Below are 14,994 nucleotides of genomic sequence, written 5' to 3'. Positions count from 1 at the left end.
TATGTTTGTCCGATTTTCAGTAATAGTGCATTCAAATGGTCATTTCTTAACCGATTCTCTCGAAATTTGGCAAGAAGGATTTTTTTACGACTGTCGACTTTACGGGTGAACTTCATGGAAATGGGTTCAGATTTAGACATTGCTCTCACATGTACGTATCGCCCGATTTTCACTCCTACAGCCACTGCAAGCACATTTATTGACCAATCTTGCCAACATATTGCACAACGCTTTCCTCGATGACTATCACAATATATATATAGATTTGGTCAAAATCGGTTCAGATTTAGATATAGCTCCCATATATATGTTCGTCCAATTTTGAGAAATATTGCAATAAAGTACTCATTTATTAAGCAATTCCCTCGAAATTTGGCGGTATGGATTTTCTTGTGACTCTTAGCATGAATGGTGAATTTCATAGAAATCGGTTCAGATTTAGATATAGCTGCCACATATGTATATCGTCCGATTTGCACTTCTAGAGTCACAGCAAGCGCATTTATTGACCAATCTTATTACATTTTTGCATATATATATATATGTTCGGCAGATTTTTGGTAATTTGCAAAAATGTGGTTATTTGTCAAACGTAGTTATTACAGTTTGAAAATATTTGCTCGAAATGTGATACGGATTGTTTAATAACCATCAAAATTGGTTCAAAAGAAGAGATAGCTTCCACTTTGTAATTTAAGGGTAGAGGCAGGGTATTGTACAGTCGGCACCGCCCGACTTTGCCTTACCCTACTGGTTTTGTGATAAGAAATACCAATTTGGTTGCCCAAAAAGTAATTGCGGATTTTTCATATAGTCGGCGTTGACAAATTTTTTCACAGCTTGTGACTCTGTAATTGCATTCTTTCGTCTGTCAGTTATCAGCTGTTACTTTTAGCTGGCTTTAGAAAAAAAGTGTAAAAAAAGTATATTTGATTAAAGTTCATTCTAAGTTTTACTAAAAATGTGGAATAGCTAACATATCATATCATAATCATCTTCTCAGACAGCCCTTAAATCTCTGGGAAATTTATTTCTGAATACAAAAACTACTCCCGACTGTTGCAGATCTCTCAATGAAATTGCTGAACAGTTCAATAAATTGCTGAACAGTTCGAAATTCTCCTATACTGGGTGCAGGGAAGCAGAGACGGGACACAGAGATTTGCGGAACTGGGAACTACCTTACACATTTCAAGGAAACCGGAATCTGTGGGTATGACTCTAGCGACATGTAATCTATGTCTTCAATATCAGGGCCGAAGGCCAACTTATGACAGATGGTCACAAAGGGGGCTTGTGAACACTCCAAAATGATGTGGCCGAACTAGAGTTGCTGTCGTTGTCTGGAATAGAAATTTCAATCATTATGTCCGTCATGTCGGGTGTCTGGCTGATCGGAAAACATGCTGGTTGCAAGTAACGACTTCTGCAGAAGCTATGTGGACGTTGAGGTAGAAAATACTATTGAACAGACTATCACGCACTGACAGCCCCGAAGGATTTCAACTTAAGGTTCTAATTTCTTTGAGAATTTGTCTTATTTAGCCAATATGAAAACATTCTCGTTGGGGTTTTTAAAGCAATCTGAATGGTTCAATGCTAGGAACTGAAAAGCTTCTTCCTTTTCTTGTTCCTGTGGTATCACAATGGACGAAAATGTCCAAGTGAATCTGATTGCAGACTGCCACATAATCTTAACCTAACCTTTCTACATATTTTCCCATGAACATTCCATAAAGGAGCCGGATGTACTTCTCTCATGTCAATGAGTGCAGTCCTATCCCAGTTTTAGCTCAATGATATGGGGCCTCCACTTTTATGCCGAATTTGAACGGCGTGCCCCTTAGCAACATCACTTGTTAGAGAAGTTTTCTATTTTTAGTAAATTTGGAACTTAGCCTTGATGTTATTAAAGTTTTTATACCCACCACCGAAGCATGGGGGTATATTCATTTTGTCATTCCGTTTGCAACACATCGAAATATCCGTTTCGGACCCTCTCAAGTATATATATTCTTGATCTGCGTAAAAATCTAAGACGATCTAGACATGTCGAGTCCGTCTGTCCGTTGAAATCACGCTACAGTCTTTAAGAAAAGAGATATTGAGCTGAAATTTTGCACAGGCTCTTGTTTTTGTCCATAAGCAGGTTAAGTTCGAAGATGGGCTATATCGGACCCCATATAGACCGATCCGCCGATTCAGGGTCTTAGGCCCATAAAAGCCTCATTTATTATCCGATTTTGCTAAAATTTGGGACAGTGAGTTGCGTTAGACCCTTCGACATCCTTCGTCAATTTAGCCCAGATCGGTCCAAATTTGGATATAGCTGCCATATAGACCGATCTTCCGATTTATGGTCTTAGGTCTATAAAAGCCACATTTATTATCCGATTTTTTTGAAATTTGGGACAGTGAGTTACGTTAAGCCCTTCGAAATCCTCCGTCAATTTGGCCCAGATCGGTCCAGATTTGGATATAGCTGCCATATAGACCGATCCTCCGATTTAGGGTCTTAGGCCCATAAAAGCCACATTTATTATCCGATATTGCTGAAATTCAGGATAGTGAGTTGCCTTAGGCCCTTCGACATCTTTCTTCAATTTAGCACTGATCGGTTGAGATTTGGATATAGCTGCCATATAGACCTATCCTACGATTTAGGGTCTTAATCCCATAAAAGCCACATTTATTATTCGATTTTGCTGAAATTTAGGACAGTGAGTTGTGTTGAGCCCTTCGACATCTTTCGTCATTTTGGCCCAGATCGGTCCAGATTTGGATATAGCTGCCATATAGACCGATCCTCCGATTTGGGGTCTTAGGTCCATAAAAGCCACAATTATTATCCAATTTTGCGGAAATTTGGCACAGTGAGTTGCGTTAAGCCCTTCGAAATCCTTCGTCAATTTGGCCCAGATCGGTCCAGATTTGGATATAGCTGCCATATAGACCGATCCTCCGATTTAGGGTCTTAGGCCCATAAAAGCCACATTTATTATCCGATATTGCTGAAATTCAGGATAGTGAGTTGCCTTAGGCCCTTCGACATCTTTCTTCAATTTAGCACTGATCGGTTGAGATTTGGATATAGCTGCCATATAGACCTATCCTACGATTTAGGGTCTTAGGCCCATAAAAGCCACATTTATTATTCGATTTTGCTGAAATTTAGGACAGTGAGTTGTGTTGAGCCCTTCGACATCTTCTGTCATTATGGCTCAGATCGGTCCAGATTTGGATATAGCTGTCATATAGACCGATCCTCAGATTTAGGTTCTTAGGCCCATAAAAGCTACATTTATTATCCGATTTTACTAAAATTTGGAAAAGTGAGTTGCCTTAGACCCTTCGACATCCTCCTTCGATATGGCTCAGATCAGTTCAGATTTGGATATAGCTGCCATATAGACCGATCTCTCGATTTAAGGTTTTAGGCCCATAAAAAGCGCATTTATTGTCCGATGTTGCCGAAATTTGGCACAGTGAGTTGTGTTGGGCCCTTCGACATCCTCCTTTGATATGGCTCAGATCAGTTCAGATTTGGATATAGCTGCCATATAGACCGATCCTCCAATTTAGAGTCTTAGGCCCATAAAAGCCACATTTATTATCCAATTTTGCGGAAATTTGGCACAGTGAGTTGTGTTAGGCTCTTCAAGATCCTCCATTAATTTGGCCCAGATCGGTCCAGATTTGGATATAGCTGCCATATAGACCGATCTCCTGGTTTTAGGTTTTGGGGCGATAAAAGCGCATTTATTGTCCGATGTTGCCGAAATTTGGGACAAAGAGTAAAGTTAAGCCCCTCCATATATTTCTGCAATTTGGTCTAGATCGATCAAGATTTGCATATAGCTGCCATATAGATCGATCTCTCGATATAAAGTCTTGGCCCCATAAAAGGCTCTTTTTTAATCCGATTGCACTGAGATTTGACACATTGACTTATGTTATGCTTTTCGGCATCCGTGTCGTATATAGTTCAGATCGGTTTATTTTTAGATATGGCCACTAAAAAGACCAATATATTGTTATATATAATTGAACAATGACTATTACTTATTAGTATTTGGTCCAAATGGGAACATATATTGATATAGCTGCTATGGGGCATAAGGTATGAGTTTTGCACCGGATTTTGACGAAAGGTGGTTTACATATATATCCGAGGTGGTGGGTATCCAAAGTTCGGCCCGGCCGAACTTAACGCCTTTTTACTTGTTTTTATTTTATTTGAATATTTTCTTATTTTAGTTCATTTTGTACGTTAGTACACTAGTGTACTCACAATTATTTCATAAAGCGTTTGACCGATTCCAAAAATTTAAGAAATTGCTAAAGGGTCAGGGTAACCAAACGAAACTCTTTGAAACAAAAAACAAGTAAAAAGGCGTTAAGTTCGGCCGGGCCGAACTTTGGATACCCACCACCTCGGATTTATATTTATAAACCACCTTTCATCACATTTCGGTGAAAATTTCATACCTTATACTCATATACCTCATAGCGATCTGAACTATGTACGACACGATGTCGAAAAGCCGAACATAAGTCACTGTGTCAAATTTCAGTGAAATCTGATTATAAATGCGCCTTTTATGGGGCCAAGACTTTAAATCGAGATATCGGTCTACATGGCAGCTATATCCAAATCTGGGCCGATTAGGGCCAAGTTTCATAAAAATGTCGAAGAGCCTAACTTAAAGCACTGTCCCAAATTTCGGCGAAATCGGACAATAAATGCCTCTTTTATGGGCCCAAACCATAAATCGAGAGATCGGTCTATATGGCAGCTATATTCAAATCTAGACCGATCTAGGCCAAATTGAAGAAGGACGTCGAAGAGCCTAACTTAACTCACTGTCTCAAACTTCAGCGACATCAGACAATAAATGCGTCTTTTATGGCCCCAAAACCTAAAACCTAGATATCGGTCTATATGGCAGCTATATCCAAATCTGTACCGATCTGTGCGATAATGCAGAAGTATGTCAAGGGGCTTAACTTAACTCAATGTCCCAAATTTCGGCGACATCGGACAATAAATGAGCATTTTATGGGCCTAAAACCAGAAATCAAGAAATCGGTCTATATGGCAGCTATATCCAAATCTGATCCGATCTGGACCAAATTGCAGAAATATATCGAAGGGCCTTTCACAATTCACTGTCCCGAATATCATCAAAATCGGATAATAAATGTGACTTCTGTGGGCCTAAGACCCTAAATCGGAGGATCGGTCTATATGGCAGCTATATCCAAATCTGGACCGATCTGTGCGATATTGCAGAAGTATGTCAAGGGGCTTAACTTAACTCACTGTTCTAAATTTCGGCGACATCAGACAATAAATGAACATTTTATGGGCCCAAAACTATAAATCAAGAAATCGGTCTATATGGCAGCTATATCTAAATCTGAACCGATCTGGAACAAATTGAAGAAATATGTCAAAGGACCTAACACAACTCACTGTCCCAAATTTCAGCAAAATCGGATAATGAATGTGGCTTTTATGGGCCTAAGACCCTAAATCGGAGGATCGATCTATATGGCAGCTATATCCAAATCTGGACCGATTTGAGCCAAATTAACGAAGGATGTCGATGGGCCTTACACAATTCACTGTCCCAAATTTCATCAAAATTGGATAATAAATGTGGCTTTTGTGGGCTTAAGACCCTTAACCGGAGGATCGGTCTATATGGCAGCTATATCCAAATCTGAACCGATCTGGGCTAATTTAATGAAGGAAGTCGAAGGGCCTAAGACAACTCACTGTCCCAAATTTTAGCGAAATTGGATAATAAATGTGGCTTTTATGGGCCTAAGACCCTAAATCGGAGGATCGGTCTATATGGCAGCTATATCCAAATCTGGACCGATCTGAGCCAAATTGACGAAGGATTGCGAAGGGCCCAACACAACTCACTGCCCCAAATTTCAACAAAATCGGATAATAAATGTGGCTTTTATGGCCGTAAGACCCTAAATCGGCGGATCGGTCTATATGGGGGCTACATCAAGATATAGTCTGATATAGCCCATCTTCGAACTTAACCTGCTTATGGACAAAAAAAGAATCTGTGCCAAATTTCAGCTCAATATATCTATTTTTAAAGACTGTAGCGTGATTTCAACAGACAGACGGACGGACATGTCTAGATCGTCTTAGATTTTTACGCTGATCAAGAATATATATAATTTATAGGGTCGGAAATGGATATTTCGATGTGTTGCAAACGGAATGACAAAATGAATATACCCCCATCCTTCGGTGGTGGGTATAATAACCCAACTATTAAATATGGTTTTAGTTAAATAGTCACTATGGTTTATGTTTATATTGAAAAAGTATTGACCACCCACACACAACAACTGTGTGTGTATGTATGGGGGTGGTATAAGTATGCGGCCATACAATCCCATTGCTGCACTTGTAGGTGTATGAGTATGTTATGGGGGAACCCTAAGTAACCGTGCATGCGATTGTGTTGTCTATTATGTGTGCGTGTCTATTTGGGTGTAAGGGCGTAAAATAAAGACCACCGCATTGTCAGTTGCTGGTTTTTACTGGTCCCATAATAGTTGACCACAGCACCTGCAAATGAGTGGTCAGCATTCAAGTGAATAGCCATCACGCGTCCCTTTCTTAGCTATAAACACTTGTTAATCAACGGACGGACAAATAGATAGACATAAAGAGACTACACAAAAATCCACGGCAAAAAAGGTTAGCTGAAAAATTATGGAACAACAGTTTAAAGGTAAATACTCAACGTAACAGTTGTGAGCTGTGAGGCAAAACAAAATTCAAAAAAAAAAAAAAAAGAATTCGGAAAATTAACAAAAAAAGTGTTAACATTTCCATAGTCCCATCAAATGAAATGACAAAAATGTAACTGTCATTTCAAGAAAAAGTTTGAAAACAAAAAAGATTATCATTGACATAACTCATTAGGAAATCAATAATTTACAAAGCATATATACCACCGTTAAAGGCCATGTAAGGCTAATAAAATAGTTTCATGGCCAAAAAATAAAAACGAAAAGCTCTTATTTCAGTCAATATTAAAATGTTGAACAAAAATGATAAAAAAAATTAAACAGAATTGTGAAAGTGTAGACAATTTTAGTGTGTTTATATAAAAGAATAAACAAATTTATACAAATAAAAAAGTGTATCCCTCCCTCTGACCATTTTGTTACATAAAGTGCCGTGTTGAAAAATAGGACTTTAATTTTTGTTTGGCCTTAAAGTGTGCCAAAGCTGTGCTGTGCTGGGCAATTGCAGCGCCAATTCAAACGCCAAATGGGTTCACCAAATTCTGGATTATTGACAAAATTGAAAAACAATTTCATATCAATGGGCTGTCTACCTTCAAAACCCAAGCCTGTAGATCCCATACAGAGTATGTATGCATATTTGGTTAATATTGCAAATTGTATTTCGAATTTTCAAAAGGTTGTTCTATGTTCTGTAAATTATTGAAAATTTTATTATTGTTGTGATCTAAGTAAATATTTTATCAAAACAAAATGAAAATTAATAACCATGTGACATTTTCAAAGTTCATTAAATTTTCTGTAAATTCATATTTGAGAGAAATTTTGTTAAAAAAGAAAAAACAGTAAGGAAAGGCAAAAGTCGGAGCCGACTTTATAATACCCTTCACCTACCCTATAAATACAAAGTGGGAGCTATGTATATCTCTGAACCAATTTCGATGGACCTCGGCGGATGTTTTCAGAGGGGAAATTAAAATCCAAATGTCAAACAACCCGTAGTTATTACACTACGGTTGACAAATGACATATTTGAGAGAAAGATCTTTTAGTGAAATACCATGCTACGAAAATAGTATATCGCTTGACTAACAGTTTAACAATATAAGTGCCTTTATTTGAATCCCATATGATCTTTATTGGTCTACGAATTTAAGTTTGGATGTAAGGTGTACTCCATTCTTAATACTTTATTTCAGCCCGATATTCTCATGATATCTGATTCAAGGGTGTTTTCGGGGAAGAGGTGGTGCCCCAGATACTTGACCCTGAAAAAATATCAGCATCGTGCTCTTCTTTCAAATACCATTTATTTAAATTCCTTTTGCCATTGGTTTAAGGAGAATTTAAAGGTTGAGGCGTCCCACAAACACGTGGCCCCAAAATTGGTTATCAAATTCGTTTTCTAATCTCAAATTCCTTTCATTTGAGCCATGGTCCTACATTTGGATATCAAATTCATATTCTTCTCCCAAATACTTTCATTTGAGCCCCATATTGCGATGGTCACTAAAAAATTGCTGTTTTTGGGGTATTTTGGGAAATGAGTAGACCGTGCTCTACTCCTACATACCTTTAATTTGAGCCCCATATTGCCATAGTCGGTAAATATTACAGGCTGAGGCGGGGGTGTTTTGGGGGATGGGCGACCACTCAGTGAGTTGGCCTTGAAAATATATATCGGATTCGTGCTCCACTTTAAAAACCCTCTTATTTAAGCCTCATATTGCAATAGTCAGCAAATACTTACTATCTGGGTGGTGTTGTGGGGGTGGTGTGGCCCCGTATACACTTTTCCCAAATATTGATATCAAATTCGTGCTTTACTCCCAAAGACCGTTCATTTGAGCCCCATATTGCTATGGTCGTAAATTTGTCCCCTTTGGGGGATGGTTTTTGGTGAGAGGCGGCCCCCAATCACTTGGTCCCATATTTGGATATCAAATTCGTATTCTACATTCAAATACCTTTTATTTAAGCCCCATATCCCCATGGTCAGTAAATAAGTCCTATTTGGGGGGTGTTTTGGGAAAGGGTTGGACCCGCAGAAACGTGGTCCCACATTTGGATATCAGATTTGTATTCTACTCGCAAATACCTTTCATTTGAGTCCCATATTGCCATGGTCGGCAAATATGTCAGATTTAGGGGTGTTTTGGGGCTTGGGGTGGTACCCCTAGCTCTTGGTCCGACAACTGGATATCAAATTAGTTTTGTAATCCTAAATACCTTTCATTTGAGTCCCATATTGTTGTGATTGGTTTAAATTTATGTTTGGTAGGTTTTAGAGTAGGGCTGCCCCCCTAGGTACCCCATCCGAAATTTGAATACCAAATTTTTATTTTTAGGTTACTATATGAGAGCACACAAAATTTCGCTTTAATCGCACCACCCATCTCCGAGATTTGGCGTTTCTGAAAATTAGGGTAAAGGGGAGGTACTAAATTTTTTGGTATCTGAAGGGGGGCGCGGACCCTCCCCTTTACCCTAATTTTCGGAAACGCCAGATCTCGGAGATGGGTGGTGCGATTTAAGCGAAATTTTGTGTGCTCTCATATAGTACCTCTCATATAGTACCCTATATATATATATATATATATATATATATATATATATATATATATATATATATATATATATATATATATATATATATATATATATATATATATATATATATATACAGGGCCCGCTCCGCTGCACTTTCTGCCACTCTCTTATTTTATCTAAGCCCTATACGGTCACGTCGAGAAATAAGTCCTTTTTGGGGGTGCTGGTACGGCCTTTCAGATATTTCGCGCCAATGTCGATATTATATTGGTGCTCTTCTCCCAAATACCTTTCATTGGAGACGTATATTGCTATAGTCGGTAAATATGTCCGGTATGGGGGTGTTTTTGAGAGTGAGGCAAATCCCCATATATCAAATTCGTGCTCTGGTCTCAAATACCTATCATTTGAGTCCGATATTGTCGCTATTGGTTTATATGCCATTTGGCTGGTGGCTTTGGTGGTGGGGCGGGAAAGTGGGGAGGGTCCGCCTATTAAATTCTGGATATTAGATCTACTTCATTCTCTTGGATTTGGTGGTAGATTGAAGTAGTCAAACTCTTTGCCCCAAAAGTGGATATTAGATTCATACTTCACTCCCGAAAATCACATTGGAGTTTTACAGGGCATAGTATCTCACAAATTTTGCCAGCATTAACCCGTACTTAATCCTGAAAAAATATTAGCATCGTGCTCTCCCCTCAAATTTCTTTAATTTGAGCTCCAATCGCCATTGGTTTAGGGGAGTTTATGGATTGGCACTATCCCCAAACATTTGGACTGAAACTTGGATATCAATTTCGTTTTTTACTATGAAATACCTATTATTTATCGCCATATTAGGCAATCATGACCAGTTTGAAGAGAGTTTAGAGGCGGACCCTGAAGTAATATCATCATTGTTGCTAGAGCACGATTTTGTTTGAGCCCCATAATGTCAAGCATTTTGAAGAAGGCTATCAAGATATCCAGGGCTAGGGGGCCTCGTTCAGATTCACACTAATTATTTTTTATACCCTCCACCATAAGATGGGGGGGTATACTAATTTCGTCATTCTGATTGTAACTACTCGAAATATTCGTCTGAGATCCCATAAAGTATATATATTCTTGATCGTCGTGAAATTTTATGTCGATCTAGCCATGTCCGTCCGTCCGTCTGTCTGTCGAAAGCACGCTAACTTCCGAAGGAGTAAAGCTAGGCGCTTGAAATTTTGCACAAATACTTCTTATTAGTGTAGGTCGGTTGGTATTGTAAATGGGCCATATCGGTCCATGTTTTGATATAGTTGCCTTATAAACCGATCTTGGGTCTTGAATTCTTGAGCCTCTAGAGTTCGCAATTCTTATCCGATTGGAATGAAATTTTGCACGACGTGTTTTCTTATGATATCCAACAACTGTGCCAAGTATGGTTCAAATCGGTCCATAACCTGATATAGCTGTCATATAAACAGATCTGGGGACTTGACTTCTTGAGCTTCTAGAGGGCGCATTCCTATCCGATTTGGCTGAAATTTTGCAAGACGTTTTTTATTGTTACTTTCAACAAAAATAGAGATATTGAGCTGAAACTTTGCACAGACTCTTTTTTTGTCCATAAGCAGGTTAAGTTCGAAGATGGGCTAAATCGGACTATATCTTGATATAGCCCCCATATAGACCAATCCGCCGATTTAGGGTCTTAGGCCAATAAAAGCCACATTTATCATCCGATTTTGCTGAAATTTGGGACAGAGAGTTGTGTTATGCCCTTCGATATCCTCCGTCAATTTGATTTAGATCGGTCCAGATTTGGATATAGCTGCCATATAGACCTATTCTATGATTTAGGGTCTTAGGCCCATAAAAGTCACATTTATTATCCGATTTTGCTGAAATTCGGGACAGTGAGTTGTCTTAGGCCCTTCAACATTCTCCCTGAATTTGGCTTAGATCGGCCCAGATTTGGATATAGCTACCATATAGACCGATCTCTCGGTTTTAGGTTTTGGGGCCATAGAAAGCGCATTTATTGTCCGATTTTGCCGAAATTTGGGACAAAGAGTTAAGTTAAGCCCCTCCACATATTTCTGCAATTTGGTATAGATCGATCAAAATTTGCATATAGCTGCCATATAGACCGATCTCTCGATTTAAATTCTTGGCCCCATAAAAGGCGCATTTTTAATCCGATGGCACTGAAATTTGACGCACTGACTTATGTTATGCTTTTCGACATCCGTGTCGTATGTAGTTCAGATCGGTTTATTTTTAGATATAACAACTAAAAAGACCAATATTTTGTTATACACAATTAAACAATGACTTGTATTTATCAGCATTTGGTCCAAATTGGATCATATTTCGATATAACAGCTAAATGACATAAGATATGCAATTTTCACCGAATTTTGATGAAAGGTGGTTTACATATATACCCGAGGTGGTGGGTATCCAAAGTTCGGCCCGGTCGAACTTAACGCCTTTTTACTTGTTTTTATACCCACCACCGAAGGATGGGGGTATATTCATTTTGTCAGTCCGTTTGCAACACATCGAAATATCCATTTCCGACCCTATAAGGTATATATATTCTTGATCAGCGTAAAAATCTAAGACGATCTAGACATGTCCGTCCGTCTGTCCGTCTGTCTGTTGAAATCACGCTACAGTCTTCAAAAATAGAGATATTGAGCTGAAACTTTGCACAGATTATTTTTTTGTCTATAAGCAGGTTAAGTTCGAAGATGGGCTATATCGGACTATATCTTGATATAGACTCCATATAGACCGATCCGCCGATTTAGGGTCTTAGGAACATAAAAGCCACATTTATTATCCGATTTTGCTGAAATTTAGGACAGTGAGTAATGTTAGGCCCCTCGACATCCTTCGTCAATTTGGCCCAGATCGGTCCAGATTTGCATATAGCTGCCATATAGAGCGATCCTCCGATTTAAGGTCTAAGGCCCATAAAAGCCACATATTTTATCCGATTTTGCTGAAATTTGGGACAGTGAGTTATGTTAGGCCCCTCGACATCTTTCGTCAATTTGGCCAAGATCGGTCCAGATTTGCATATAACTGCCATATAGAGCGATCCTCCGATTTCGGGTCTTAGGCCCATAAAAGCCACATATTTTATCCGATTTTGCTGAAATTTGGGACAGTGAGTTTCGTTAGGCCCTTCGACTTCCTTCGTTAATTTGGCCTAGATCGGTTCATATTAGGATGTAGCTGCCATATAGACCGATCCGCCGATTCAGGGTCTTAGGACCATTAAAACCACATTTGTTATCCAATTTTGCTGAAATTTGGGACAGTGAGTTGTGTTCGGGCCTTCGACATCCTTCTTCAATTTGGCCCTAATCGGTTCAAATTTGGATATAGCTGCCATATAGACCGATTTCTCGATTGAAGGTTTTGGGCCCATAAAAAGCGCATTTAATGTCCAATGTCGCTGAAATTTGAGACAGTGCTTTGTGTTAGGCTCTTCGACATTTCTCTGCAATGCCTCTGCTGGCCTTAATCGGATCAGATATAGCTGCCAAATAGACTGATATCTCGATTTAAAGTCTTGGCCCCAAAAAAGACGCATTTATAATCCGATTTCACTGAAATTTGACACAGTGACTTACGTTAGGCTTTTCGACATCCATGTTGTATATGGTTCAGATCGGTTTGTATTTAGATATAGCTACTGTACTTATTAGTCGGAACATATTTCGACACAACTACTATGGGACATAAGGTATGAAATTTTCACCGAATTTTGATGAAAGATGGTTTAAATATATACCCGAGGTGGTGGGTATCCAAAGTTCGGCCCGGCCGAACTTAACGCCTTTTTACTTGTTTCCTATTTCAATAGGCTTCATCTCTAGGCCGAAAAACATGCCTGTACTAAATTTTAAGAAAACTGCGACCTGTAGTTTGTACCCAAATTAACATGGACAGACAGACGGACAGACATAGCTAAATCGAATCAGAAAGTGATTCTGAGTCGATCGGTATGCATGTCAAAATCTCTCTTCTTCAGGGTGTTACAAGAAAATTCGCTAACTTATAATACCCTATACCACAGTAGTGGTGTAGGGTATAATAAATTTCAGAAGAATTTTCTATAAATATTGCATTATGAGAAAATGTTCTTGAATTTTATATTTTTTCAAAAATCGTAGATTGAAACAAATTCTTAAAAAAATCCCAAGTTTTAAATCCAAACTGCTAAAAAATTTTGAAGAACAAATTTAGAAAAAAATTTCTTAAAACTTTAATATTCTCAAAATTTGCTTAAAATTCAAGTTTTTTTGTTTAATAATAAAAATTAAAAACAAAATTATATATAAATACATGTAAAGCCGTGCTAAGTTCAACAAGTCGAATCGGGAGATCGGTTTATATGGGAGCTATATCATGTCCTTGACTATTTGAACAGTAGAAAATTTAACAAAAAAAAATGCGGCTTCCATTGGCTCAAGAAATCAAATCGGGAGATCGGTTTAAATGGTTGATATATCAGGTTCTAGACCGATCTAGACCCTACTTGACACAGTTGTTGGAAGTCATAACAGAACACTATATGCAAAATTTCAGCAAAATAGGACAAAAATTGTGACTTTCATGGGCGCAAGAAGTCAAATCGGGAGATCGGTTTATATGGGAGCTATAACAGGTTCTTCACCGATTTGGACCGTACTTATCTGAATCTGAACCGATATGGCCCATTTGCAATCCCTCAGGAACCAACATCGATATCAAATATCTGTGCAAAATTTCAAGCGGCTACCTTAACTCGTTCGAGATTTAAATAAAGCTCCCATATATATGTTCGTCCGATTTGGACTTAAATTGCAATTATATTATTATTTGTATACCAATTCTTACGAAATTTTGGACGAGTGATTCATTTTTAAGTCTTGACATTATTGATGAATTTCATAGAAATCGGTTCAGATTTAGATATAGCACCCATAATACTCAATAGTTTAGTAATTTGTTAACTGATCTTCACAAAATTTGGCATGAATGTTCTCTTATAATTCTTCTGATGATTGATGAATTTCATAGAAATTTCTTTAGTTTTAGATAATGCTCCCATATATATGCACCTCCCGATTTTCACTTTTAAGGACTTTGCTAACCCATTTATCAATCGATCTTCTCAAAAAAAAAAAAATCAAATATAAACAAAATTAAAATTCGACGACTTAGCCTGCATATCCAATGTGGTGTAGGGTATCAAAAGGTCGGCTTTACCCGACTTTAGCCCTACCTTACTAGTTTAATATAAAATTTGTACTCTACTGCTGAATACCTTTCATTTGAATATCATATTGTAACGATCGGTCCACTTTTATTGTTGGGTCGTACTTTTGGGGTAGGGGGGAGGGTCCGCCCCCCCTTCCGATATCAACAAATTATAAAGGCTATTACTCCTTCCCGGCCATATTCGTAATCTACTTCCGGATACTTTTCATTCGGGTCCCATATTGTGGATATCGTCCAATAAACCTATTTCAGGGTGTTTTGGGGTCGGGCGGCCCCTCAGTAACTTGGATTAAATTTTTAATATTCAATTCGTACTCCACTCCTGAATACCTTTCATTTGAGTCCCACATTGTCCTGATCGGTACACTTTTATTTTGTGGGAAGGGGGAGGGTCAGCCGCCC

The 14,994-nt window shown here is 38.4% G+C and overlaps 1 protein-coding gene across 3 annotated transcripts in view; it reads left to right on the top strand.

Annotated features, from left to right (window-relative positions):
• The first annotated feature begins 6,582 nt into the window (after positions 1 to 6,582).
• LOC106095129 (serine/threonine-protein phosphatase rdgC) overlaps positions 6,583 to 14,994 on the top strand; it is a 126,357-nt gene continuing 117,945 nt past the window's right edge. Inside the window, exons 1-2 of one of the 3 annotated variants that reach the window (XM_059360392.1) lie at positions 6,784 to 6,901; positions 7,069 to 7,415. In XM_059360392.1, the coding sequence (XP_059216375.1) occupies positions 7,316 to 7,415 (100 nt within the window). In that variant the 5' untranslated portion in view covers positions 6,784 to 6,901; positions 7,069 to 7,315. The other 2 variants (XM_059360393.1, XM_059360391.1) reach the window with 2 other exon arrangements.

Source organism: Stomoxys calcitrans, chromosome 1 (assembly GCF_963082655.1).
Source record: "Stomoxys calcitrans chromosome 1, idStoCalc2.1, whole genome shotgun sequence".
Lineage (NCBI taxonomy): Eukaryota > Metazoa > Arthropoda > Insecta > Diptera > Muscidae > Stomoxys > Stomoxys calcitrans.
The sequence above is the reverse complement of the archived record's forward strand: the minus strand, read 5'-3'. Positions and strand labels throughout refer to the sequence as shown.